At 38.1% G+C, this 27,344-nt stretch overlaps 1 protein-coding gene across 2 annotated transcripts; it reads left to right on the top strand.

Annotated features, from left to right (window-relative positions):
• Positions 1-1,367: 1,367 nt before the first annotated feature.
• tekt3 (tektin 3) lies at positions 1,368-26,659 on the top strand. Of its 2 annotated transcripts, XM_073025907.1 has the most exons (8): positions 1,368-1,471; positions 6,033-6,615; positions 9,926-10,009; positions 10,099-10,169; positions 12,905-13,048; positions 13,727-13,949; positions 18,677-18,831; positions 24,935-26,658. In XM_073025907.1, exons 2-8 carry the CDS (start codon positions 6,058-6,060, stop codon positions 25,149-25,151), a joined length of 1,452 nt encoding a protein of 483 aa, XP_072882008.1. In that variant the 5' UTR covers positions 1,368-1,471; positions 6,033-6,057; the 3' UTR covers positions 25,152-26,658. The 2 variants fall into 2 exon arrangements, with proteins under 2 accessions (XP_072882008.1, XP_072882010.1); XM_073025909.1 differs by lacking the exon at positions 1,368-1,471 and having other exon boundaries at positions 6,058-6,615; positions 24,935-26,659.
• The last annotated feature ends 685 nt before the right edge of the window (positions 26,660-27,344 follow it).

Raw genomic sequence — 27,344 nt, 5'->3', positions numbered from 1 at the left:
TTGTCGCCTCCATTCAAGTATCTCCCAATAGAACAGAAAAGGTTAGGGGAGCAGCAGGGGCAGATGAAACAATGAAAGTACTCAAAGAAACAATGCAGAAAGGATGATCAGCAGCTAAGAATGACGGTCTAATGTACATTCTGGATTACTGGCACGCAAAGCTGAACTGCCAGTAGTGGACAACATGGTCTTCAAAGGGAACAGGTTTTGTGATTCCATTGTTGCTACACAAAGAAATGTTCCAAAAGATACATGAAGAGTATCTTGCTGAGGAAAAATGTAATTGTAGAACTTGGGAAGTGACGTATTGGCCTAGAATGAACCAAGACATCAGCTAGACCACTGCTTTATGTGAAATATGCCTCACTTACAGACCAAAGCAGCAAGCACAACCACTTACACCACACCCTGTACCAGACAGGCCATGTTGAGGAAAGACTTGATAGACTGAGGGGACCCTGATAGGGATATATTGAATTATCAATTTCAGAAATACAGGGCATAGAGTTGGTGCAAGGGGTAAGATGGGATCTGAGAAGGAACTTTTTCTACCCGAAACATAGAAACATGGAAAACCTACAGCACAATACAGGCCCTTCGGCCCACTAAGTTGTGCCAAACATGGCACAAGGGTAGATGGAATCTAGAATCCTGTGCTGAAGAAACTTTTGCAACATTTAGGTAACCTCTGGAACTGCCGAGGCTTTGAAGGGTGTGAACCAAGTGCCGTTGAATGGGATTAGTTAGTTGATTGATCGTCAGTTTGAACATGAGGGGACAAAGCGTCTGTTTCTGCACTGTAGAAGTGTAGGCAACTTAAAGGCTGCATTTTCTGCATCGCAGCAGTAGCAACACTTCAAAAAATATCCATTAGCTATAAAAATGGGTTGGGACGTCCTAAAGACGTTGCAATAACACAGATCTTTCTATTAACGATTTGTGTGTTAAAAGTTGCAGTGGAACGAAAGTTAAGAACTAGTTTGAATTTGACACTTCGAATGTGAATGCATTTCAAGATTATTTGAAATAGTTTAAGTTTATGGTTCATCAGTGGAAACACCGATGCGTGCTAACTGTTAGTTATTTCTCTCCTAGCTCGTGTAGACTTGTTTACCTGGAAGCAAGTCTCCTTTTATCCTCATTGCCCATTCTATCTGCAGTCTCTTTCCTCCCGGGGAGGTCGTTGCCAACTCACGGCGTCCATAGCAACGGGGCTCCAGGGTTTCCGTACACACAACGCAGATTGACCCGACGATGAAGTCCCGCCCCTGCCGCGCGCTCATTTGCTAATCAGCGCGAAATGACGCGCTCCCAACCCGAGATTCCGTCGCCAGGTCGCAGACACTGCTGTCAATCAATCAACATATCCGACACCGGCTGCGAGTCCGCAGCTATTGCTGTTTGGCTCAGCTGCACTTTTAACAGTGTGAAGACGACATTGTCATACCACAGAAAAAAATCCTATTATCTGGTCGGTAAAACACATAATACTTTGAATTGTAATGTGTCTTTCTAAGAAAAAAAATTAGAAACTAATTCCTCGACAATTTGCATTTCTGTGATGCATTAAAATATTTTGTTTTAAAAGGACTGGTACATAAGTTAAATGCACAATCTTTTGTGGAGTTGGGTAATTGACGTTTAGAAAATGCATGAAAATTAAACAGGCTTTAAAAGTAGATACTTCTGAAAGTAGATAATTATGATACTTTCTGTGCTAAAAGGTGGTATAATGTAATGGAATTTTCATTAGGGTCAGTTAATTACGATGACTAACAGCGTAACTTTTCATAATGAGTAGGAAGTTTTTTATGTGCAATTTAACTTTTAAGATTGTAGATTTGCATTTTAACCTGGATCGTTTTAAAAGTTTGTGAATGATTGATTGAAAAATAATTCTTTGTTTTCTTTCGGGGATGCGTAGTAGAAAGCAAACCATTAAACTGCTCAGTTATTTTCATCAATTAATAAGGCACAGCAAAAATGTGAAAGAAATAAAGTTAAAAATGTGCAACAGTCAGGAGGAGACTTCCTAGGCTGTCCCATGGGAAGCAGAATAATAACTTGCTTTCATTCCAGCTTTGAGGGTTCTGAAATGACAGATTAGGCCATTGTAGGAACTGGTGACTTTTCCACAGATGGGGTCAGGAGATGACTGATAGGAGTGGTAGATCGTGAGGAGATCTGAGCTATTCCTTCCATTGTTTCCATGACTCCCTTCAGTTGTGCCCCTGATGCAAGGCTAGGAGGCTCACAATACCACTTTCAGTGCCCCTTCTCCTTTGAATAATCTCAGGCCAAGTGGGGATATTGCACTTTTTCAAGCGACCTCTGAACAAACCCTTGAATTTTTCCCTTGCTTCACCTGGTAATCTCCTCCCAAGACATTTTGGAATAGTGTTTGTTTCAGGAATTTGGGGTTGAACATGCAAGTGATGTACCAAGCCCATGATGTAGGGAATGTTGCAGACAGAGTTAGCAGTATATTCTCAGTGCTTTGTTGTGCCTTCTGTAGGCAGTCCTGGTCTCAAAGCATATTGGAAAGCAGGATGCCAAGTCTTGGATGTTGATCTTCAAATATCCTTGTGATGATATTGAATATACCTGTTCTAGAGTCCTAAACTTAAGAGAGGACCTTAATGTATCAATGAGTCCACTCACTTTAGAGAGATTATACTATATTAACTTAAAATTCAAAACCTAGTTTTCTTCACTTCTTTAGTCTTTTTTCTGAGGAAGTTTAGCTGTCAATAGTCCTCTATCCCGAGAATATTTTCAGCTACAGAGCAAATTAACACAGCTATTTTATTTTAAATAGGACACATTTATTTCGAGGAATACAAAGAATTTCCAACCTCAAGTACAATTCTTACAAATTAGAAGATCATACCAATGAGTTGCAGATGGATATGTACCCTGTCACAAAAAGACGGTTCTGGGTTAAGAATCAGGATCAGAATCAGGTTTATTATCTCTGGCATGTGTCGTGAAATTAGTTAACTTAGCAGCAGCACAATGCAATACGTGATAATATATTAAAAAAAAGTCAATTACAGTAAGTATATATATGTACATTGAATCGGTTTAAAATAGTGCAAAAACTGAAATATATTTTTAAAAGTGAGGTAGTGTCATGGGTTCATTGTCAATTCAGTGATGTTATGGCAAAGGGGAAGAAGCTGTTCCTGAATCGCTGAGTGTGTGCCTTCAGGCTTCTGTACCTCCTTCCTAATGGTAACAATGAAAAGAAGGCATGGCCTGGGTGAGGGGGGTCCTTAATAATGGATGTCACCTTTCTGAGGCACTGCTCCTTGAAAATACGTTGGATATTACGGAGACTAGTTCCCAAGATGGAGCTGGTTAATTTTACAAATTTCTGTAGCTTCTTTCAGTCCTGTGCAGTAGCCCCTACACCCCCCACCCCCATACCAGACAGTGATGCAGCCTGTCAGAACGCTCCCATAGTACATCTATAGAAGTTTTCATGTGTTTTAGGTGACAAACCAAATCCCTTCAAACTCCTAATAGTGGGAGAGTCTAGTCGAGTACTTGAGGCACACTCTCGTCCATTTAGAATGGAGACGAGGAGGGATTTCTTTAGCCAAAGTGTAGTGAATCTGTAGAATACATTACCACAGATGGCTGAGGAGGTAAGTCATTGGCCATATATAAAGTGGAGATTGATAAGGGCCTTAATTATTGCAGGGAGAATGTAGGAAAGTAGAGTTAACAGATGAAATAAATCAGTTATGAATGAATGGCAAAGCAGACACGATGGGCCAAATGGCCAAGCCATGCTCCCATGTCTTATGGTCAAAATCAATACTAAAGTATTTAAATTGTAGAAGTATTCAGAATATAAGTGCTGGCATACAAGCCCACTGAATACAGGCCAATGCCTTTTTTAATATTTAAAAAATTCATAATCTGCTGCAAAATGCTACAGATAATAGGAATTTAATACAAATACTGAAAATGTTAAAAGTACTTAGCAAGTCAGGTAGGATCTGCATTTCGAGAAACAGAGCAAATGTCTCATAATAATGATTTCCATCTGAACTGATAAAAGTTGCTTCATCTTTATCCTTATCATTTGGAAAGGTTAGCTGTTTCACTCGCCACATGAATTCCACGATTGGATATCACTTATGAAATCAAGAGATGGCAGGGCCAAATTTTCAAATGCATTACTTGCCAAAACATTTACTCTGTGGAGGCCATGCAGCCATTTCATCCCTGCCTGCATTCTTACGACAGTAACTAGATACCAACAGTAACTCAATACTTGACCTTGCCTATCTATGAAAACTGAATTTGTAAAATCGTGATCCAAACTTCATCTGCCCAGAGAACAAATAGAGAAAGATTACCCTTTTTCTCTACTTGATGATTTATCCATGAACAGCAGTTACATGACCCTCTAGAGAGAAGAGCACTGAAATCAATCCAAAGTCACCATTCTCATTAACTAGTCTAATAGGTAACACATAAGTAGAGCTTGCTGGGGATATCATAGTTGATTTTCCCTTTTAATGATTTATCCAGTACCTCCTGCAAATGCAATTGAAATAATACCTCAGATATTGCTAGGTGGAAGGTACATAATCCTGAACTTTTAAAATGCTTTATTTAGATTATAACATTTTATTTAGGTTATTATTCACAACTTTGGTTCCTTGGGTTGTTATTTATGAATTCACAGTTGGTTTCACTATTTCTATAACCATTCCCAATAATCTTTTACATTTAAAATTACATATTATCCTGCAAGGAGTAGCATTAATACCATCAACCAACCGTAGCTCAGCAGGAAATGACTTAATTTAAAACATGCAAGTTCTCAGAAATTAAAAACTGCTTAGAGGGAATTAAAACTTTAAATTCATTGATTTACAATAATAAACAGTATTTTATTGTTAAAGATCCTTAGAGTCTCTCACCTCCCTCCTTTTCCTCCGTCTGCCAGTAACTTGGATATTGAACAGTGCAGTAATAAAATGGCAGCTAATTATAATTCTAGTTAAAATTAACTGCTGCACAAAATGGTCTTGCGCACTATATTGCTGTCCTCTTTAGTTCTCAGTTTCTGAGGTGACATTCTTGTAAATATCAAATGTCCTCGGATAGGTATTTGACAGAGATGTACTGTTATCAGTGTTAGTAGGAAAAGCATGTGGTTTGATATCTCAGTTCTTCTCTCAACTCGTCTATAGGCCCAGAGACATCAAACACTCCTCATACATTAACTGTTTCATTCTCCATGATCTTTCTCGCGTAAACCTCCTCTGGCCCTTCTCCAATGTCAGCGCATCCTTCCTTAGAAATGAGGCCGGAAACTGCTCCCAATCCTGCAGTGTGGTCGGACAAGTGCCTATAGAGCCTCGCCATTACTCCTTTGCTTTTATATTCTAGTCCTCTCAAAATGAATGCCAACATTGCATTTGTCTTCCTTAATACCGACTTTGCCTTCATGTTAATCTTTAGGGAATCCTGCACTAGGACTCTTGAGTTGTGTTATGTTTTATAACGCCAAAACATAAAACTAATCAAAAGAAAAACATGCGGAGCCAGAAACAATGGATCTACTCCATTCTTTACATCAGCGAAGTATGCATATATGATATGGTGGCATAATGGTATGTATTTTTACATATCACCCGTAATAAATTATATAAACAGCAAAGAGTGCTTAATCAAGCAATATATTAATAATATTACTGAAATACTAAAACATAACAGATGGTATTAATGCTACTTCCAACAAGTAACATTTAACTTAAAGGGGAGTAGATGGTTAGGAATGGTAAGAATAACAACAAGTTCATGAATCTAAATAAAATGTAATAGTCCAGTGAAAATATATATTTTAAAAAATCTGTATTTGTATTTGAAGGGGATGAATTTAGTTGCAATGAATTTTCTTTTACCCTTTCAAAGTAATTCACTACAGGAAACATTATACAGTGTCGTATTGAAAAAAAATTTTAAACTGTGTTTTAAAAAATAATAATTTGTGTACTTCATTGGAACAGGCTTCATTGAACTTTTAGAACCAGCATGACTGCTACTTACACTCGTCCTAGACCAGCTACTGCTCACTTTCTGCCAGCAATTTCAACAATGGCATCAAGTTACAAGGGGTACTATCCTTTTAACGGGTATAAACACAGCTTAATGATGCCTTGGAGGCCTAGCACTTACTATAAGGTAGCAAGCATTGCTCCTAATATAGGCTCTATTTCTGTGAATGACCCCGGACCTGTTGAAGCCAAAAGCGCACATTTACCATCAAACAGAACAGCAGTAATTACCAGATACACTCCCCAGGATTGGCATGAATTCAATCAGTTCAATTACAAGGAGTCGGAGGCCACCAGACACATTGCAGAGAGACTAAGGATTGACACTGCTCGTCTGCTCCAGAACAAGGACAATGTTACAAAGAAAACACAGTTTGAAACTAACAAAAATTTGGGAGAACGAGTCAATGACATTATGTTTTGGCGATCTGAATTAGATCATGAGGCTGAGCAGATAATTGGAGAGACTAACGCTCTTATACAGGCCAAGAAGCGACTGGAGCGAGCCCTGATAGAAACAGAAGGTCCTCTACAGGTAAAATGCTCCCTGATAGTTAATTTTTTTGATCTCTTAATGCTCAGTAATATACAATGTCTGATATATGCATAGATAATGTCGGGTACACTGAAAAAAAAACTGCATTCAAAAAAGAATTGTTTTAAGGATATTTTAGTTATTTAAAGAATAACTGGTATAACCTTCCTTGATTTTCACCTGTTCAGCTACAGAAGTCTATTGATCAGTGGAAAGTAGAGTTGAAATGGATTTCACTCCAATTATTTCCTCACAGTCTAATCTCTCACAGTATGATGCTAATGTGTTGAAGAATGTTGATACAGTTGGGAAGAAGATTAGCCTTGGTTGTTATTGCGATAAATCCAAAGCATTCCACCTTTAATGCTTCATGATACTAACTTATGACACTTCTTTTGGTCATATTAAAATTCATAAGTATTCATACAAAGTAGATGGTTACTTGATTTAATTGGCTTAATAGCTATTTGGGTAGGGGTTGTGTCAGAAGTAAAAACTGAACAGGAGCTGAACCGGAGTGGAAACCAGTTTTAACAGAGAGGTATGAATGGTCAAGTAAGAAATCTGCTTGAAGGAAATAAGCTGGATTCATTTTCACAGTCAGTCTACTTTAACCACAAGTATCCAAGGGTGACAGACCTCAGAAACTTGGCAGTTAAAAGTCAAAGACAAGGACTGGCTTCATGAGGTGAATGTTTTGACATTACTGTTTGAAGACTGGCAAGAAGTGAAGTGCTACCTCCAACTCTATTGGACAACATAACAACATTTGCCCTTCCCCATCACCATCTGCCCTCACCCACAAGCGCTGTTAAACCTCACAGTTACTCTTGTTGGACAAGACCTCCTCACCTTTGATCAATCCTCTACCTTTAGTTAGGTCTCTCTGACCACCATCAAACTTTTTCATTGCAAGCAAGGCCCTCAGCTGTAGCTGTTGCAATCTCCTTCCCCCTGCCTTGAAGTCAGTCTACCTTGAAATCAGGATCACCACTACAGAATGACTTTTCACATTCCCCTCATACCTACACTTCTTATAGGCTTATCAACTGTGAAGTAGGATACTTGTCCGAAAAACAATAACCCAACTTAATCAGAATCAGGTTTAATATCACAGGCACATCACATGAAATTACCGGTAGTTGTTTTGCGGAAGCAGTACATTGCATGCATAAAAAAATTTTAAACTACAATAAGAAGTAAATATAAAAACAAATAAATAGTGCAAAAAGACAGGAGAAAAAATAGTGAGGTAGTGTTCATGGATCCATTGTCCATTCAGAAGTCTAATGGCAGAGGAGAAGAGGCTGTTCCTGAAATGTTGAGTGTGTCTCTTCAGGATCCTGTACCTCCTCCTTTAACAGTAGCAATGAAAAGAGAGCATGTGCTGAGTAATGGGGTCCTTAATGATGTATGCCAAATTCTTGAGGCATTGCCTTTTGAAGGTGTCCTCGTAGGGGAGAGTCTAATGCCCATGACAGAGTTGGCTGTATTTACAGCTTCCTGCAGATTTTTCTGATCCTGTACAGAGGCCCCTCCACACTAGATGGTGATGCAACCATTCAGAATGCTCTCCATGGTACATCTGTAGAAATTTGCGAGTGACTTTGGTGACATACCAATTCTCTTCAAACTCCTGATGAAATATAACCTATGTCATGTCTTCTTGGTAATTGTATCAATAAGTTGGGCCCAGGATAGATTGTCAGACATGTTGCACCCAGGAACTTGTAACTACTCAAACTTTATCTCTCAATAAGGACTGGTGAGTGCTCCCTTGACTTCCCTTTTCTGAAGTGCACAACCAATTCCTTGGTCTTACAAATGTTGAGTGCAAGGCTGTTGCATAATTCAACCAGTTGATCTATCCCGCTCCTGTGTGCCTTCTCATCGCCATCTGTAGTTTTAGCAACAATAGTTGTGTCATTGGCAGATTTATAGATGGCATTTGAACCGTGCCTACTCACACAGCCGTGTGTGTAGAGGGAGTAGAGCGGTGGGCAAATCATGCATCTTTGAGGTGTGCCACTTTTGATAATGAGGAAAAGATGTTATTTCTGATCTACTCAGACTGTGGCCTCCAAGCGGAGAAGAAAAAGTCCATTTGCGGAGGAAGGTACAGATGTCCAGGTTTTGGAGCTTGTTAATTAGAACTGAAGGTGTGATTGTTTTGAACACTGCGCTATAATCAATAAACAGCAGCATGATGTAGGCACTACTATTGTCCAGGTGATCCAAGGCTGAGTGGAGAGCCAGTGAGATTGCATCCACTGTAGCAACAGGCACATTGCAGCAGGTCCAGGACTCTGCTTAGGCAGAACTTGATTCGAGTCGTGACCAACCCCTCAAAGCACTTCATCACAGTAGACATGAATGTTACTGGGCGATAGTCATTGAAGCAGCTTGCCCTGCTCTTCTTGGGTACCAGTATGATTGTTGCCCTTTCGAAGCAGTTGGGAACTACCGATTGCAGCAGTGACAGATTGAAGATGTCCTTGAACACTGAAGCCAGTTGGTTGGCACAAGTTTTCAGAGCCCTACCAGGTACACCATCAGGGCCTGATGGCTTGCAAGACTTCACCCTCCTGAAAGATGAAATTCCACTGTCCTATTTTGCTGCACAGTAAAGAGAATAGATTCATTTGATTTTCCTTTTCCTTTCACGACAGGATAAAATAGAATCTCGTCTTTGAGGAAAGGGCAAAGCCATTCCATTCAATTGCACTTAGTGGGATTCAGCTAAAATAATCTTCCCTTCCCATGAGAGGGGTATTACAAACAGGGGGACATGTGTTTAAGATGAGAGGAAAGAAATTTTGTAAGGGATTTGAGAGGATTATTTTTTACACAGTGTGGTTAATATGTGGAACTTGGGGACACAGGAGATGATGGGGTCACATACAATCACCACATTTCAGTGTGAGGTTCAGACATGCATTTCAACTGGGTAAGCACAAGCCTAATGAGGGCAAATTGTTTGGGTAGATGGGTAAACACACAGCCTGACATAGTGGTCAAAGGACCCATTTTATTGTGTTGTACCACCTCAGGGCTCTGTGACCGTCTTGCCTTCAGAAGAAGAATAATCAAACTTCTTTGTGGTCATTTTTTAAAAACCCATTCTTCAGGTTTTCCTGATTTTTGAATTATTTTTCAAATGGTTGTGTTTAAATTGAATCATCTGTAAGAAATTAAATGGAATCTGTAATGATTCAACATGATAAAGATCAACTGCCACGTAATGTCTTGCTTCTGATCCACTTGTTTTACACATTGTTCTTGATTTATATGTACATTTTTAATGCAACAGGTGGCACAGGAGTGCCTGTATCAAAGAGAGAAGAGGATGGGTATAGACCTTGTTCATGATGACGTAGAGAGGCAATTGTTAAAGGTTAGTGAATCTCAGGAATTCCAAACCTTATTTGTTCCAGATATATTTCAGTGTGATCCTTGAAGAATATTTGCATTTTTTTTTCACAGGAAGTTGATTGTATCAAGTCCTGTCAAGGAAGAATGAGAAAACACTTGGACAGGGCAATTGCCCAACTTGCGTAAGAGTAATAATTTCAATTACAGGCCAGACTATTGATTAAAAACTTTCAGGGATGATCTCAGAGCTGCAGCATTATGGGAAGAAGAGAGTCAGTGTCAAATTGAATTCTGTATATTGAATAGAGTTGAATGTACTACATGTCATTTTTATATTTTATATTCTTAGGTCATATATGTCAAACTCAAGGCCCGCGGGCCAAATCTGGCCCGCGGTGGAATTATCTTTGGCCCGCGAGATAATATCTAATTACTATTAAAGCTGGCCCCAGTAATCGAAGCGCCTATGGCGTATGATATGGCTAATGCTGAGTTTATTCAGGTACCAGGTTTTCAGGGTTTTTAGTGTTTATTCGGCAGTCTTGCTTGGCAGTCTTCTTCATAAGAAATGGAATTTGTAAAGTGAAACACTTTGTAGTTATAGCAGAGACTGAGACACATGAGAGCAGGCTGAAAAAACGGAGGCAACGAAAGCTGCATTCACACGCGTCCGACTGATCCGGCCCGCATGAAGCTGCATTTTGCGCAATCCGGCCCGTGACCTAAAATGAGTTTGACACCCCTGTCTTAGGTTAACAGGATTGGGCAGTGAAGTTTACCAACACAAAGTCATCTACGCCAAAGTTTAATGTTGTTTTGAATGCAGTAGTATTATATTAGGGAAGTCATTTTACCAAGTAAATTGCAGGGTTCTACCCTATCATCTTGTACTAATAACTAATTAGATCTCTGAGGCTCACTGAAATTACATTAAAGCTATAGAGTTTAAATACTCACTGAAAAATGCCTTCCCACAACTTAAATAGCTCTATGTCGATTGTGTTACATCAACAATTCCTTTCAAATATTAATGCTTATTTCACTAAAATTGAATTTTCCAATAGCTCCAGTATAATGTCCAAGAAACGGATAAAAGTATTGAATGACTGTAAATATAGTCTGAATTGTAAGGTTTAACTCAGTGAATGATTCTACACATGTCTACCACTTAGATGAAATGATGGTGAGATGCTTATGGAGTTCTTGTCATTTTAATGTTCTTTTGACTGTTGGGGAGTAGGAGTTGTCAATCAGTTGTTTTTTCAATATTTTATCTACTTCCACAACCCCTTTAGTAGAACAAGGAAGCCTAATTTCAAAACAAGAACCTTTTCAGCCTGATAACTACAATTATACAACAGACAAGTATGATCTGATGGCCTAATTAAAATTATAATTCTTTAATAAAATTATATATTTCTCCAAGAGGCTGAGGTTTACGATCATTTGAGATCAACTGGGTAAAAGAGAATACTCTTCTGTGATTGATAAATTTTAATGCCTGTCTAGTCTGATTTATGGGGAAATGCCACAAGATGAGAGAGTATCTAAGAGGCAATAAAAGGAGTAACAGTAAGCTCCGTTACATAGCAAAGGCAACAACCATCTGTATCAAGAGTAATCTGATGCCTGTTGGCTGACTCCAGATATATGAAATCAAAAAATTGCCAGATTAGAGAAGCTGTCTGAAGTTGAGATTGGTCATAATCAATATGCCTATTGTAATATCATGCAAATTATTTTATGCACATATGTCATATTATATTTTATCATTTTTGTCCAAGCGTCACCACCAAAACACACACTATCCAATGCCTGCAGTTTGCTATTGTATTCAAATTTGTAGACATGCACAGAGCAAAATCAGAGATTGATGAAAATATTCAGTACGTCAGGCAGCATCTATACAGACAGAAATGTTTTAGCTCAGTTATTTATTTCTTCTGTTGACGGATCTTCTGCTGTAATAGCCGATTGAACATTTTAACTATGGCTAGCAATTTTGAAGTCAATCGGTCATGTCTACTTAAGACTAAGACTTAGCTGTGGGCTGATGATCACCAGTAATTGCCTTCAAGGGGTGATGAACTGAGTAACAACTTCTAGGGGCATACTTTTGTTGGGAAAAGGTTGATCTTCTGATCTAGTATGGGAACAGAGTCCCCACTGGTTTGGGTGAATTCCAAATCTGATGTTTGAGTTGAAGAGCTTTTGTTTTATTTCTGATCATTTCTTGGTATGTTAATGATTTTAAAAAAATAACTTTTGACATTTTGTTTAAATTGTGGCAAGTTTATCTGCAACATTTAAAAAATCATTTGAGAATTCCTCAGCTTTGGCAGAAGAGATGCTCAGCAGCACACTGACTGAAGTTTACTGAACACCCAGGCCTCACAGCTGGACCCCATGGGCTGAAGGTTTTAGCAGCCTGCACCCGTCCCAGAGAAATGTGGATGGGCATAGTCCACAGGCAACAAATCCAGGCAGATTGTCAAATATAACTTGTTTTGGAAGGTTAACTCTGTCTCACCTGTTGAGTCCTTCTGGAATTTCTGCTTTTGTTTCCAAAAAATTTTTAAATTTTCAAAGAAAAGTAGGAAATCTTGCATCTTTTATGACGGTAAACTGAGGTAGGCTAAATTTGTGCAGAAGGCAGTTGTGGATCCATCTCCAACTATAGAAAACACCTGATGCTTACTTCCACTGAAATCTATCAGAGTTAAATGGACCATACTGATAACATGTCATCATCTTGAATCATTAACTCCGTTTTTGACCCGCTGAATGTTACATGCTACTATTACATGCTGAATTTTACTGTTTCATGTTAGAGTCCAGCATCGGTGGTATTTTGCTTTGGTAAAACTTTTCTCAATTTCAATTTTTACTGAAACAACAAGGTTGCTCATTTTTGCAGATCAAATAGAAATGCTCAGCATGAGCTGGAGCAGGATATCAACGATAAAAACGTAGCTTACAGAATTGATGGAAAGTGTCACCAACTACGAAACACGTCTGATGGCATCGGTTACTACAGAGGGCTGGATCGTGTAGATGCTACGTAAGATAAAGCAATAATTTTGAGTTACTGAATTGTTACCTTCTTTACTAAGTAAATTCCATGTTTTTTTAGATAAACTTAACTATGAATTTTTGCATAGCTATACATTTATTGCACCTAAGTACTGAAACACATACCTTTTATGAGGACTAGCTAAAAGAATATTCACTTGTGTTCTTGTAAGCATAACAACTCTCTGTAACTGACCATGGAGGAATGTCTCAAGAGGAACATCAGTGTGAAAGAATAAAGACAATTCAATCCAATTGACTGGAAAAGCAAGGGAAGGAGCAGGGAAAATTGAAAAGCAGCTCCTTGATTCCTGTGCTTCTATCTCTCAATATTTTTGTCCGATTTACTGCATAATAGCAGTGAGTCATGTTCAGCTCTTAGTGCAAAATCTAATGCATCTTAATTCATTATCATAATAATTTAATAATGAGATTTAAAATTTTATCTTAAAATTTCTTCAAAATATATAATATTAGGAATCCAATGATAGTAGACTGTTCACCTATGATAACAGCAAAGATTATACAGTAAGATGGAAAAAAACTTTGGAAGTAAATTGCAAAGAACTGACAAAGGTTGTTTGGTGCTCTAAGTGCTTGGTGAGTTTCTAGTAACCAATAAAAATCTATAGGTAGAATCTTTTTAATGTGTTTTTATTTCAAACAGAATTTCAGTTCCAGAGTCTTGGGCTAAGTTCACAGATAATAACATTTTGCGATCACAGAGTGAACGAGTCTCTTCTGCTAAGGTTCGGGATGACATAGAAAATCTCCTAAACTCAACAGCCAGTGAGATGTGGAACCAGTTCAATACACTAAATGTATCATTGACAAACCGCATCTCTGAGACCAGTGATGCCAAAAATAAGTTGCAGATACATCTTGCTAAGGTAACCTGATGCTTTGGGTTAATAATTCTGATAACAGTCACTAATTATTCAATTTCATGGAGCAAAGTTAAGATTTGTAAAAGCATTTTTGCATTATGTCCAAAAGAGTATATGGACAATTATGTGGTTAATACTTTTGTATAAATATATCATTACTTTTGTGGAAAAAAAGTTCTTTAGACATTTACTAGATGAAGCGTAATGGGTGGCTATGTTTTTTTTTTGACTTACTTGAAAAGTTTGTGCTCCTGGGTCAAAATCTCTGAAGATCCATGCTGAGCCCAAAATATTGATGCAATTACAAAGAAGGCATGGCAGCAGCCATAGGAGTGTGAGGAGGATTGGTATGTCACAGTATATTTTGGCCCAACTAAGTGGCTGCCCCAATTAGCCGAAGTTTCATGGAAATAGTTAGGAAGGTATAAAAAAGACAAACTACTGTTTAGCTGAGTAACACATTATGTATTTAAATGAAATACAAAATAAATTAGAATACTGCTATTACTACTTCAGTGCTAGAAAACTGTGTGTAGTTCCTAATAGTTATTGACAGAGATTCATACAATGTATGCTGCTGTGTCCAGAGATGGGTAGCACCTCTGGTGAAGTGACTTGCCGAGTTCATCCTAAAACATCTTCAAAATTCCTAACTTGTTGAAGTAGTGAAATCATTTTATTTCGCTTCCAGCCATTTCTGACATCTTCAAGCCTGAATGCTTGAAACCTTGCCGAGCAAAACAGGTCTGAGTTGGCTTATTCTTTATTTCACACCATCATTGACAAAAATCACTGCTTTTTAAGCAAAAACACCCATAACTGATGCTATTTAAAAGCTGTTCCATCTAAGCATAATGTCGTGTCTACTGACCACACAAGTTCATGAGATTGACACTAGTTAGAAACTCTTTGACAGCAGTCTCCTGTCCCAATTAAGCGGCATAGTGTCCCAAATAAATAAAGGGAATCCCGGTGTTTTCTTGATTAGTTTTTGTTCTTTAAGAGTTGTCCCAAATAAGCAGCTGCCCTGTTTAACTGATGGACCAATTAACCAGAATCCACTGTATATATTTATTGTATTGCAATGTACCGCAGCCGCAAAACAACAAATTTCACCACACATGCCGGTGATAATAAGCCTGATTCTGTTTTCTAGGAGCATATCCCTTTCATAAATCAAGGAATTTACACATTTACACATCAGGGTGTTATGTGTTTGGGGAGGGGGGGTAACTCACATGAGTTCTGCTGCCTGTATCTATTGTTCAAAAAGTTCAAAGTAAATTTATTATGGAAGTACATATGGGAGCAGGATGAAGATACATCTCTACCAAAGGAGGTGTAAGATGCTACTTCCCTCTGCAAGTCTGAAGGACCCCCCTGGGCAACATGTAGCACCTGCTTAGACCCCAGTCAGGGTCTCATGGACCATGGGAGCAGGTGGAGGAAGGTCAGATGAGCAGCTGGTGCATATCACGTCCTGGTTATGCTACCACTGACACCAGACAATCTCTGAAGAGTATTGATAATGGCTGGGGTCACCTGTCTCGTAAAGGCACTGCTCAGAAGAAGGCAATGGCAAGCTGCTGCTTCTGGAAAATTTGACAAGAATAATTATGATCATACAACATGGCACGTAATGATCATGATAGCATTTATGTCACCATGAACAATGCTGAGATTCATTTTCTTGTGGACAAGCTCAATAAATCTATAGAATAATAACCATAACAGAACCACTGAAAGACCGGGCCAACTTGGGCATTTGACCAGAGTGCAGAAGACAACAAACTATGTAAATATAAAAAAGAGAAAAGTAATAATAAGTGAATTAGCAATAAATATTGAGAACATGAGACAAAGTGTCCTTGAAAGTGAGTCCATTGGTTGTGGGAACAGTTCATTGATGGGGCAAGTGAATTTAAGTGAAGTTATCCCCTTTGGTTCAAGAGCCTGATGGTTGAGGAGTAATAACTGTTCCTGAAGCTGATGTTGTGAGATCTGAGGCTCCTGTAACTTCATCCTGATGGCAGCAGAAGGAAGTGAGAATGTCTTGGGTGGTGAGAATCCCTGATGATGAATTCTACTTTCCTGCGACAGCATTTCATGTAGAAGTGCTCAGTGGTGGGGAGTGCTTTTACTGCAATGGACTGGGAAAGTATCCACTGTTTTTTGTAGGATTTTCCATTTAAGGGCATTGGTGTTTCCATACCAGACTGTAATGCAGGCAATTAATTTAGTCTCCACCACACATCTATAGCAGTTTGTCAAAGTTTTAGATGTGCTGACAAATCTTCGCAAACTTCTAAGGAAGTAGAAGTGCTGCCGTGGTTTCTTTGTAATTGGATCTAAGTGGAAATGTTTAGTTTTGGCAGGTTCTGTTTGAAAGTATTTAGAATCTGCCGTACTGTAGATGACAGGCCTTGCATCCCTCTGAGTGCAGCAGTGTCCTGAGTGAATGATAATTGTGATAGATGAGCTCCCAATCGAGGGATGAGCTGAGATTCTTTAAATTTTTTAAGAGCCTCAATTATCGAAGACAATGGTGCATATCAGAGAACTTAACTGTGAAGGTTTTGGAGTTGAGTCATGCATAATTAGTAGGCTCTGAACAGCTTTTTTAGCATAGTATTTATGTGGCCGATTTAGTTACGTTTCTGGTCAGTGGTGACCCGCAAGTTATGGGCTGTAGGGATTCAACAATAATAATTTGAGTAAGTGTGGTTAGATTCTCTGTCACAGTAGATGATTGCATCCTGGCAACAGTATCACTTTGCTTATCTGTCTAAATCTGAATGCAGATAGGGGCTGCTTCCTCGTTCGAGAAGTTGTGAATGCTGCCCAGTTATCAACTAACATCCCACTTCTGACACTGGATGGAGGAATTGTCAATGATGTAGCAGCTAAAGGCTGCTAACCTTGGAACGTTGGCCTGAGGTATTTGTGGAATTCTATCTGGTGGCTAACATGATTAGCTTAGGGGAGCAGGATTGATCTGTGAGCCAATGTAGATAAAGTATGCCAAAATTATTTCAGTCTATATCATAAAAAGGAAACTGCAGTTATTTTTTCATTTGAACAAATTAAGACTCCAATAAATGGATTTCTACTGACTTTTAGTTTTATTGGGGTTCCATGATAATGACAATGTACTTTGGTATCGGATGTTTGACGTTGCAAAACATCTCAATCATGTGCCCTGTCTCCTGTATAGGGAATTACCTGGACATCCCTGTAGATGTCACAGTTTCCAGAATTAGGAATGTCATAAGCTGGTGTTGCCAAATTCCACCCTCTCGCTGCCAGCTGCAACTGCCATTGTACTAAGGTACTAGATTCCTTGCACAGTCCAACAGGGCACTACATGCTACCACAGACGTCGTAGTTCTCAGCTGAGATGTCTTCTCTCTGAACCTGTAACAGGGTAAACCGATTCTGCTGCTGGGAGAAAAATAGGAGATTTATTATTTATTTCAATTACATTCACTATTTAGATTTCCTTTCTCAAGTAGTAAACATTTAAAAATGGTAAATCTATTTTTGTTAACAATTTTGTTTAATTTTTAGCAGGTTTCAAACGTTGTACCTTCATGGTTTAAACTTATTTATCTCCGCGTGAAATCTCTTGTTTATTCACCTCTTAACTTTGCTTATAAAATTTGTCACAGCATTGCATCCTTTTTATTAAGTATGTTTGTGCTTCTACGGGTCTTGTTAGTCTTGACAACAACCTTAGCTCTCAGATCATATTTGAAATGGAACCTTTTAATTCCACACTGTGCAATGTGGCAATTTATATCTCCAAGTATCTAGGGGAGATATTGAGAATCTAGTTCTCAAGATAATATTTATAAAAATTGTTTGTAAATAAAATTAAATCGATTGACACGAGAGAGCTTGGTCCTGAAAAGTTTCAACTCAAAGATGAACTGGGAGACATTATTACCAGCACTTGTACAGACTCAGAAAGTTTTTAAGAAAAAATAATGGAATGCAATGAGGAGCAACTCCTGTAAACAAAGTTAAAGCATTGCAAAGTAAATTTCTGAGATTATAAGGCATGAAAGAATATTAAAGGGAAGTATTATTTTGTCTCTCTCATCATCTTTTAGTCTGTGGAAATTGTCCCAATAATGTTTAATAGCACTAACTGAACATTGAAAGTATGGGAGACTCGACCTTTGGAACTGGCCTGCATATGCTTTTCCAGTGAAAGTTATTTTACTGCAGTAGAGATGGCTGTATTACATATTTGTTAAAAATAGCTACAGATTATTTACCCACTGCGACCAGTATATATGTGGGGATTGACCTATTACTCTAACATTAACCCTGCAACAACTTTGTGCCTTGATAACCTCACAAATTTAGAAAGGAGATGGTATACAGAGAAAAAAAGAATGTAATCGCTCATTATATTGACCTGTAGATTGCATATCTAAAGTATGAGCAGATGCAAATATAGAACAATGTAGCCCCAAGGTTAGCTGGAGATTATTTCTCAAAAATATTGTGAAACCCAAATTGCAGACAAAAACATTAGTTTTTTCTTACAGATGAAAAAATACTCATGATTTTGTTGTGTTTTACTGCTGATATGATCAATAAACCAAGTGCTACGGTTTCTGAATACATGTTCTCATGATGCAATGTTAAAACAGCTAGTCCCAGCAAATGATGAAGGATCACATAAATGATTTTTCTCCTGTGTGTTTTCTCTGCCTTCATAGACTCTTCAAGAGATCTTCCAAACTGAAATGACAATTGAGAGCATCAAACGAGCAATCAGGGATAAGGAAGGACCTCTGAAGGTAGCTCAAACTCGTCTCGAGGAACGTACATGGAGACCAAATGTGGAGCTCTGCCGAGATCCAGTTCAAATTCAGTAAGTGGAGAAATAAAGTTTCAATGTACAGTATATATGTGAGCTGAACAGCAAACACAATTAATAAAGTAATTCTTTTTCTTGAAAGTAATCTGTTACCCCACAAAATCTCTTTTCCTCTCATTGGCAATATAACTACCAAGGTTGCAAACAGACAAATATTAAACACAGACAAATGCCTACAGATCCATTCACCTTGACCTGTACTCACGAAACCTTACACAACATAACCTATATAAACTCCACGAACACAAAGCCATGTAATCTTTTTGAGGAATTTTATTTTGTGAAAAGACCAATTGGAATGAAAAAATGGTATAACACTGAAGAGGGGCTTATAACTATCAATTAGAGCTGTTCAATTAGTCCCATGCCCCTGCCCTGCTCCTGTGGCCCTGTTAATTGTTTTGCCTTCAAGGATTGTCCAATTTTCTTTGACTGTTTCTCTTTAATCATTTTTCACCACTGCCGAAAACTTTGTACATCATATCAAAAGCCATCAGATCAAGCATAAGGGAATGAGAACAACAAGAAGGAATATAAAAGTAGCATGTTGCAGGGCTGTGGAGAGAGAAAATTGAGCTACTATTGCAGAAAGAAAACATAACAGAAATTGCCAGTCTGGATATAGGCAAAAAAAGTTGGTTACCAGAAGCTATAGGATTTGGTATTGAACTTCCAGTCTCAGTGTCAAATTCGACTACTATCCTCAAGATAGCAACCATGGCAAAGTTTTCTAAGATGAAATAGTTATTTGGAATTCATCTTGCAAGTATCACCTATTTCTAACTGCACTCCTCCTCTCCTCATGTGATTGAACTTACAGATCACCAATCAGATCAGGCTCCTGTCTCACCACTCCCCCTCTCCCCATTAACCTGGCCATCTCTCCTCTCCACTCTCAGTCCTGATAAAGGGTCTTGACCTGAAATGTCGATAGTTCCTTTCCTTCCACTGATGCTGATAGATCTGTAGATTGTTTATTGCTGCAGATTCCATCATCTGTAGTCTCTTGAGTTTCTTGTTCTACATTTCTGCTATTCATTGGTGAGAAAAATGCCTAAAATATGCTGTGTTTATCAAAATTGATATAACTCCTGGACCAGAATATGATTACAGACTGTCTGAGTTTCTCTGGAAATTTAACCGGGCACTTCTTGCTGCAAATCATGCTTGTAGAGAACAAATGCACACATAATGATTTCATTGGCCATGCAGTGCTCTTCCAGTGCACTGGTGCAGATCAGAACAAAGACATTACATTTATGCTTCGAGCCTCGAGCACCACGAAATTTTAAGGTGGAATGTTTACAACCAAAATGGCCATGGATGCACCCAACTTTGACCTAGGTGCTAATGTCAAAAGTGAATGGGCTATTGTAAGCTAATCAATTCTGTTAGAATAGTTGTTCTACGAAAATCTTACTTTGTAAGCCTCAGTCAAAGTCTACACTTCTCCGAAGGGTATGGAACTAGGTCTAACAAAGATCTGATGTGATTACTGCATGGTGTATTATTCTCTAAGCACAACCTAAACCTTTATATGTAATGGCACTGGGTCATTCCAGAATGATACACTATAACAACCACTTCTACACACAGAGTCCATGAAAATTCAAGATTTAATCTACTCACATGTACAGCAACACTGTACCTTTCTAAGTTAAGCACAATTTGCCAAACATGAGGTAACTATCCTAAAACATAAAGATCTGCTTGTAATGATCAACAGCTTTCCATGGTCAGCTCTCTCACGATATAGATAACTTCACCAATTAGTACACATGCTTTTAATTAAATTAACAAATAACAGATTTCAGAAAGGCAGATCACAATGACCATCAGAAGGAGTATTGGAGTAGAAGGTTAAGCATATGCAATAGATAAATCATTTAATATGTCCAGATGCTAAATCTGATGGAGAGATATTGGTAACCAGCCACTATTGAGATCCAAGTCCTTTAGTAACTAATTCTGAGGCCTCCATCAGTCACAGTTGACCATGGGTATTGCATCCAGGCTGTCTAGATACACAAGTCTGGGCAGTATGATATGGAGAGCAAGTTGTTGCCCATGTAGCAAGCTTCCTCTCTCCACACATCTGATGAACCCAAGGGAACAGCAGAGACCAATACGAGTTTGATACCAGCAGTATCGCAGGAATTGACAGTCAGCAGTGAACTCAGTGTAAGTCTGCCTTAGGGACTTCAGCTCAGGATTTTTCCTTTGGGGCTTACTCCCGAAGCCTGCCCCATGAGTGGGTCTAGCCGCAAGGCAGCGGAGGTTTGAGGTCAGAGTTTTCCATGAGCTGCGGATGACAACTGATGACCTCCATCTGCCCGAAGCGACTGGTTTTAAGGCACAAGTAACCAGCCTTTGCCCCTTTTAATTACTTCATATGTACAAGCATAACACTAACTTTCAATCCACTATGTTTGTTGGCTACTAACTTCATATAATCCTGTCTCATTTCAAACACTTTTCAGAGGCACTGCCCAATGAAGTTGCACGGTTCACCATCATGAACTTATCAAATGACCTCCTCAAAAAAATTAATCTTACTGATTAGAGATTACCTTTTCTAGCCATACCGAACATGTGATTTTCTGCATTACTGTGGAAAGTATTGACTGGGTTCATAAACCTTTAAAACTGGAATTAAAAAATTCTGACAGGCAATTGAGTTACAAGAACCATAAAGCAACTGCCATTTGTTCATTATCTCATTCCTCCCCCCGCCCCCCCCCACAACTTACATTATTAATTTATCAAAGGAAAACCTCCCAGGTGATGTCATTATTAATTTACTTACATCAAATACGCCGTATACATAGAAAACAAATAAAATGGCTTGTGTAGTTCAAAAGGGTAGAATAGAATAGTTCTTTTCTACAGGTCTATGTTTGAAGGTACCTTTGCATTCTGTACACAGATCACATGAAGAAACCTCAGTTTTTGTAGCCCTCAACTGGATTTTGAATGTCCTTTGTTAGTAATGCAATCAGGAGGGATAAATTGCACAATCATTTGGACAACATTGCCTTCAGGCAGTGACACCAGCTCATTGGCCAGAGTGAAAATTCATTAGGGCCTGATATTCTAATGGGTGTGATCACTCTTATTACCAGTTGTCACGCAAGTCTGCTGGGTGAGGAGCAGTAAAGTAAGGAGTGAGTGAAGGCCTGCGGTAGCACAGGTTGTGCAGTAGTGGCCGTCAGACTCAGCCTCAAATTTCATACTGAATATGTTTGCACAGTCACCCACAATCAATAATGTAGAAATATTCTAAGCAGACTTCCGGAAATTTAGACATATTTGCAAAGGAAAGGATGTCTATCATGTTTTAACCAAGCAAGTTAAATATTCTTCAAACCACTTGATGGTGCATTGATTCTAAAAGTCACATGTCAGAGATGAGTCAGATCATACCCTATTAAGCATGGTTTTGTAGCACCTCGGAGTTATTATTGCTCAATTGGTTGGGTGTGGGAGTGAATTGTGGTTGACATAAGGAGAGGAAGAGTCAATGCAATAGTAACAGCATACTAAATAATCTGATATTTTGCAGTTCTGTTCATTCATTGAACAGAGGCTTAAACCGACTTTCCTCGTACCTTCAAAATTAATCCCTCAGAGAGACAGTAGCACCGTGAGATGCAATTTTGTTGCATTCCAAATTCTTCCTGATATTGTCACCTAAGTGGCTGAAAACTGCTGACGTTTACTTAAGCAGGTTGTTAGTGAGGCGGCACCTTAGTCTAACAGTTAGCACAACACTTTACAGCGGCGCTGTAGGATGGAGGTTCAAATCCTACTGCTGCCTGTAACAAGCGTTCGCGTTCTCCTGCATGCTCCACATTCCAAAGATGCATGGTTAGGTTTAGTGAATTGTGGGCATGCTATGTTGGCACAGGAAATGTGGAAACCATTGCAAGCTGCCCAGTGCAATACTTGTTGATCAAATTTGATGCAAACAACACATTTCATTGTATGTTTCAATGTTTATACGGCAAAACTAATCTTAGACTATGGACAGATGTTAGACCTTTCTCCCTCTCATTGTTTCATGCCTTAATGAATAGTATATTTTCCAATAAGATGCTGGGGTTGTTTTGTTGATCTATCAGAATCATTTTTGTAACTTTAGTATGCAAGGCATTTATGGTACACCACAAAGGGATTTACTTTGAGTCAGAGTGCTGATCACCCTTCATTAGTGACATCAGAGTTCCTTCTCTGACTAATCTATTAAAATATACTTCTAGGTGTCTAATCATTGGCAAATTGCTCCTTAATAACTAAATAAATCCTGAATTTCAACTCCATCTGGCAGCTTCCTTCCATTGTTTTAAGCAGCCTGGCTTTGGCCCTGTTGTGTAATCTGAGTCAGTAGATTGTTACTGAGTCCATTGTGAAATGTTTATTGTAAAAATGTGGAAATGGCGTGAAAGTGATACAACAGCAATGTAGCTGTAACAAACATAGAAACTGTTGCTATGAACACAGCAACCTGGCAGTTTTTCAGAATGTCTCATACATGGCATCTCCACAGAAGTCTGAAGCCTGTGTGAACTTTAAAAGAACTATTTCTACTTGGCATGCAAATGATACTTAATGACAGCTCTGAGAGACTCCCTTGTTTAGTGAAGCTGGTTCCCTGTTTAGTCAGCTATCTTCCAAACATTGCTCTATCTGGAGATGGAAATATGCAGCATGGGACAGAAGGAAAGGAAAAGAGTGCCTTCAAATAGTTCATTAAATTCATTGGGGTAAGCAACTTTAGCTTCGCCTTTAATATCTGAAAATAATTTTTATGACATAAAATGTTGTAAACATTAAAATACTCTCTGATATTATTTGAGAATTACTTTGTGCTTCTATTTTCCACTTTGACCAACAGACAAGTAATAAGTGGAGGACACAAAGGATAGTAAATATGAGAGCATAACTCATGAGTTCCTCAGAGCATGAAATCTCTACTGTTGTTAGTATATTCTGTAATTTGAACTTCCTATTCTGTATAAACCGTACAATGAACATGCATGGTATTTGGTTTCACTTGGAGGGAGAGCAAATGAGGTTTATTGGAATCCAAGAAACATGCTAAATTTTACATATCGACAGAACTACAGCAAGCTATCTCTTAATTACATACTGAACACCCCATTACTTTTATTATTTTACTTGAAATAAATTTTGATTGTATTAAGTTAAAGCATTGACTTAGTGTGCAACGGAAAAGAACTTTTTTTTTCTATGAAAAGCTTTCAGGGCTTTCAGTGATGATAAACTGAAAACTGACCACTTGTGATGAAGTTCTTTTTCTAAGCTTACTTTCTTGCAAAATCCATTTCAATGTTTATTATCCAGAGTCTTGTTTTCTTTTGTTCTTTGGATGCTTGTTCAGGACAACCTGTGTTTTATCTTAAGTGCTCTGTATGTGATAAAAGTTATAACCAGGTTAATGGTTACTAAAGAAATTGCAAAAGCGAGGAATCTAAAGTATAACAGAAAGTGTAATAAATATTCAGCATCTTTAGAGAGAGAAAAACAGGTTTTGATATTACAGGTCAACAAGCCTGCATTGATTTCAGCTCTGTCTGTTCATCTTAGTTTACATTTCAATGACTATAAAAGTTGAAAGAGGTTTCAATGAAATACATTGTTGGTGATAAATAGAATGGATCTTCTTGCTTGCAGTAACTGAGCTGATCTTGAAATGTGATTCATTTAGTATAAGATTTCACTTATTTTCGTCTATATGGCCATGGAATATTTCTTCTTGTAAAAATTATGAAGATTTTTCCAGCGTTTTATAGTCACAGCTGAAGTTCATGGTTGAAATGGGAGTACTGTACTATTCATGCACAATAATTGGAAGGATGACAAAACTGTGAATAAAAATGATTCAAGTATTCACAGTACACATAAATCAGGACAAGGAATAAATAACGGATATCATAGCAATGAAAAGCATCTGACAAATAATATAGAAAATGTTGGAAAGAAAGAAATACTTTCACTACAATATCCAATTTTTGAAACTTCAAATTAATATTAGAAGCAATTTTGTAGTCATTATTTTCTTTATCTTTTATCATAGTCTTGTTAATGAAGTTCGGGAGCTCGACACGACTATCCAGACCTTGCAGCAGAGGTTAAAGGATGCTGAAAATACTCTGCAAATGTTGGTACAAACAAAATCGACCTTAGAATATGACCTTTCTGTCAAAGCAAACTCACTTTTTATTGATCAGGAAAAATGTATGGGAATGCGTAAGAATTTTCCAAGCACTCCAAGACTGGTTGGATACACATGAAGATTGAATTAGTACTTACTTTATTTTACACTGAATGAAATTTACTGTGCATCACCATGAGTACAATGGCTTATAATTATATTTAGACTGCTTCCCTGGTGTAGGAACTTACAGTAGGTCCTTACTGAGTTTAAAAGTTGTGTAACTCACAACTGCAGATGTCACTGAGTAATGATCTTTCGACAAAGTAGAAACTAAAATTTAACATCAACACTGAATTGTTTTCTTTGTGGGTGCTCCATACCGCATAGATCAAATCTTTTAAAGGAATATTGGTACAATGTAGTCAGCTCACCTGGATTGTTTCACACAAATTGCTGATCACCTTTGATTTTTACACAAAGCATAACGACCAGTTTAACAAATAATAATCGCTTTAATATAGAGATCCATTGTAGTTTTCACAAGAGTGTTGAATATATACTTGAAAGGAAGAATTTTGAAATTGGTCTCTTTTTTAACAATTGAATGGCCTCCTTCTGATCCTCTATCCTTCTGGAAGCTTATGATAATCAAAAAACTATGCTGTGAAAACCATCTCCCCCTGTTTTACACTGTGACTGATGTCAACTGTTTGCTAATGTTCAAAACAAGTTGGCTTCCTAAAGTGACTGCATTATAGATTTGATGAAAAAACATTAACAATTTTAAGGTTGTTGCAGTCTTTATCTTGCAACTTGTATCAAATACAAAATAAATCATTCATGATGGTTTCTGAAAGCAATTCTTCACTATTGCCTGTAATCTTCTGTGCTGACTATATTGAGCCGATGTTGCTGAGATAAACACTGGTAGTAAAGTTTCCGTTGTGTAGCACCAGGCAATGATTTATATGGTTGACGCCTCATATAAAAATGAAATTTCTACGTCACAAACTGCACCAGATTTTATTTTGACATTTCTGAGTTGGGTTAGAATTTATTAAATCCTGTGAAATTGTAATCAGGCATCTACAATGTTAATCAATTAAAAAAAAATCTACAGGTGCTGGATAGCTGAACTAAAACAGGAAAAGCTGGAAAAGCTCAGCAGGACAGGCAAAATCTGATGAAGGATTCTAGGCCTGAAATGATAACCATTTTTCTTTGCACAAATGCTGAGTTTTTTTCCAGATTATTTAGTTCCATTACGATGGAAATACTTAGCTTCCAACTTTACTGGTTCAAGCTCCTGATCCGAGTGTTTTTTTATTCATTTAGGGCACAGACACTTATAAAATTATGTATAAGTTAATTGTAGATGGGCATTTCTCTGATTAAATTCCACATTTACTTGACTTCCATTCTTTGCTGGATCAGCTACAGACTATAATTCCAATACAATAAACACAAGCAACATTGCAGGTGCTTGAAGTCTTGAGCAACACGCACAAAAATGCTGGAGGAACTCAGTAAGTAAATATTGAGGGGAATAAACTTTTCGGGCCAAGTCCCTTCATCAGGACTATACTATTCCAGTCGGCCTGTTCCTCTTGTAGTTTAAGTTCATTCATGGGCTTTAACTTTCCTGTCTTTGTGACATCAAGTTGTATTAAAAATCTATTCCACTCCTCATTTTCTCCATTTCTGGCCTTGTGTATACACTCAGATGCCACTTTATTAGGTTCACCTGTACACCTGCTCATTAATACAAATATGTAATCAGCCAGTCATGGGGCAGCAACTCAATTCATAAAAGTATGCAGGCATGGTCTTGAGGTTCAGTTGTTGTTCAGGCCAAGCATCAGAATGGGGAAGAAATGTGATCTAAGTGACTTTGACTGTGGAGTGATTGTTGGTGCAAGAAGGGTCGTTTGAGTATCTCAAAAACTGCTGATCTCCTGGGATTTTTATGCACACCAGTCTCTAGTGTTTGCAGAGAATGTTTGAGAAACACAAAAAGAAACATCCATTTAGCAGCAGGTCTGTGGGGAAACATGCCTTGTTAATGAGAGAGGTCAGAGAAGAATCGCCAGACTAGTTCACGCTGACAGAAAGGTGACAGTAACTCACGGGTTACAACAACATTGGGCAGAAGAGCATTTCTGAACACACAACACTTCAAACCTTGAAGTGGAAGGGCTACAGCAGCAGAAGACCACAGACACATACTCAGTGGCACTTTTATTAGGTTGAGGAGGTACTCAACAAAGTGGCCATTGAGTGTATAGTCTGTCATTATTGGCAATTAGATCTCTTAACTATATATGTTTAT

The sequence above is a fragment of the Hemitrygon akajei genome, chromosome 22, assembly GCF_048418815.1.
Source record: "Hemitrygon akajei chromosome 22, sHemAka1.3, whole genome shotgun sequence".
Classification (NCBI taxonomy): Eukaryota; Metazoa; Chordata; class Chondrichthyes; order Myliobatiformes; family Dasyatidae; genus Hemitrygon; species Hemitrygon akajei.
Note: the sequence above shows the minus strand (reverse complement) of the source record. Positions and strands in the feature narration are given on the sequence as shown.

Bases quoted from the DNA above. Each gene is read 5' to 3' on its own strand.
- tekt3 (XM_073025909.1), top strand. From the start codon at position 6,058: ATGACTGCTACTTACACTCGTCCTAGACCAGCTACTGCTCACTTTCTG. The intron at 6,616-9,925 runs GTAAAATGCTCC...TTAATGCAACAG, and splicing joins AAACAGAAGGTCCTCTACAG to GTGGCACAGGAGTGCCTGTA. The intron at 10,010-10,098 runs GTTAGTGAATCT...TTTTTTTCACAG, and splicing joins TAGAGAGGCAATTGTTAAAG to GAAGTTGATTGTATCAAGTC.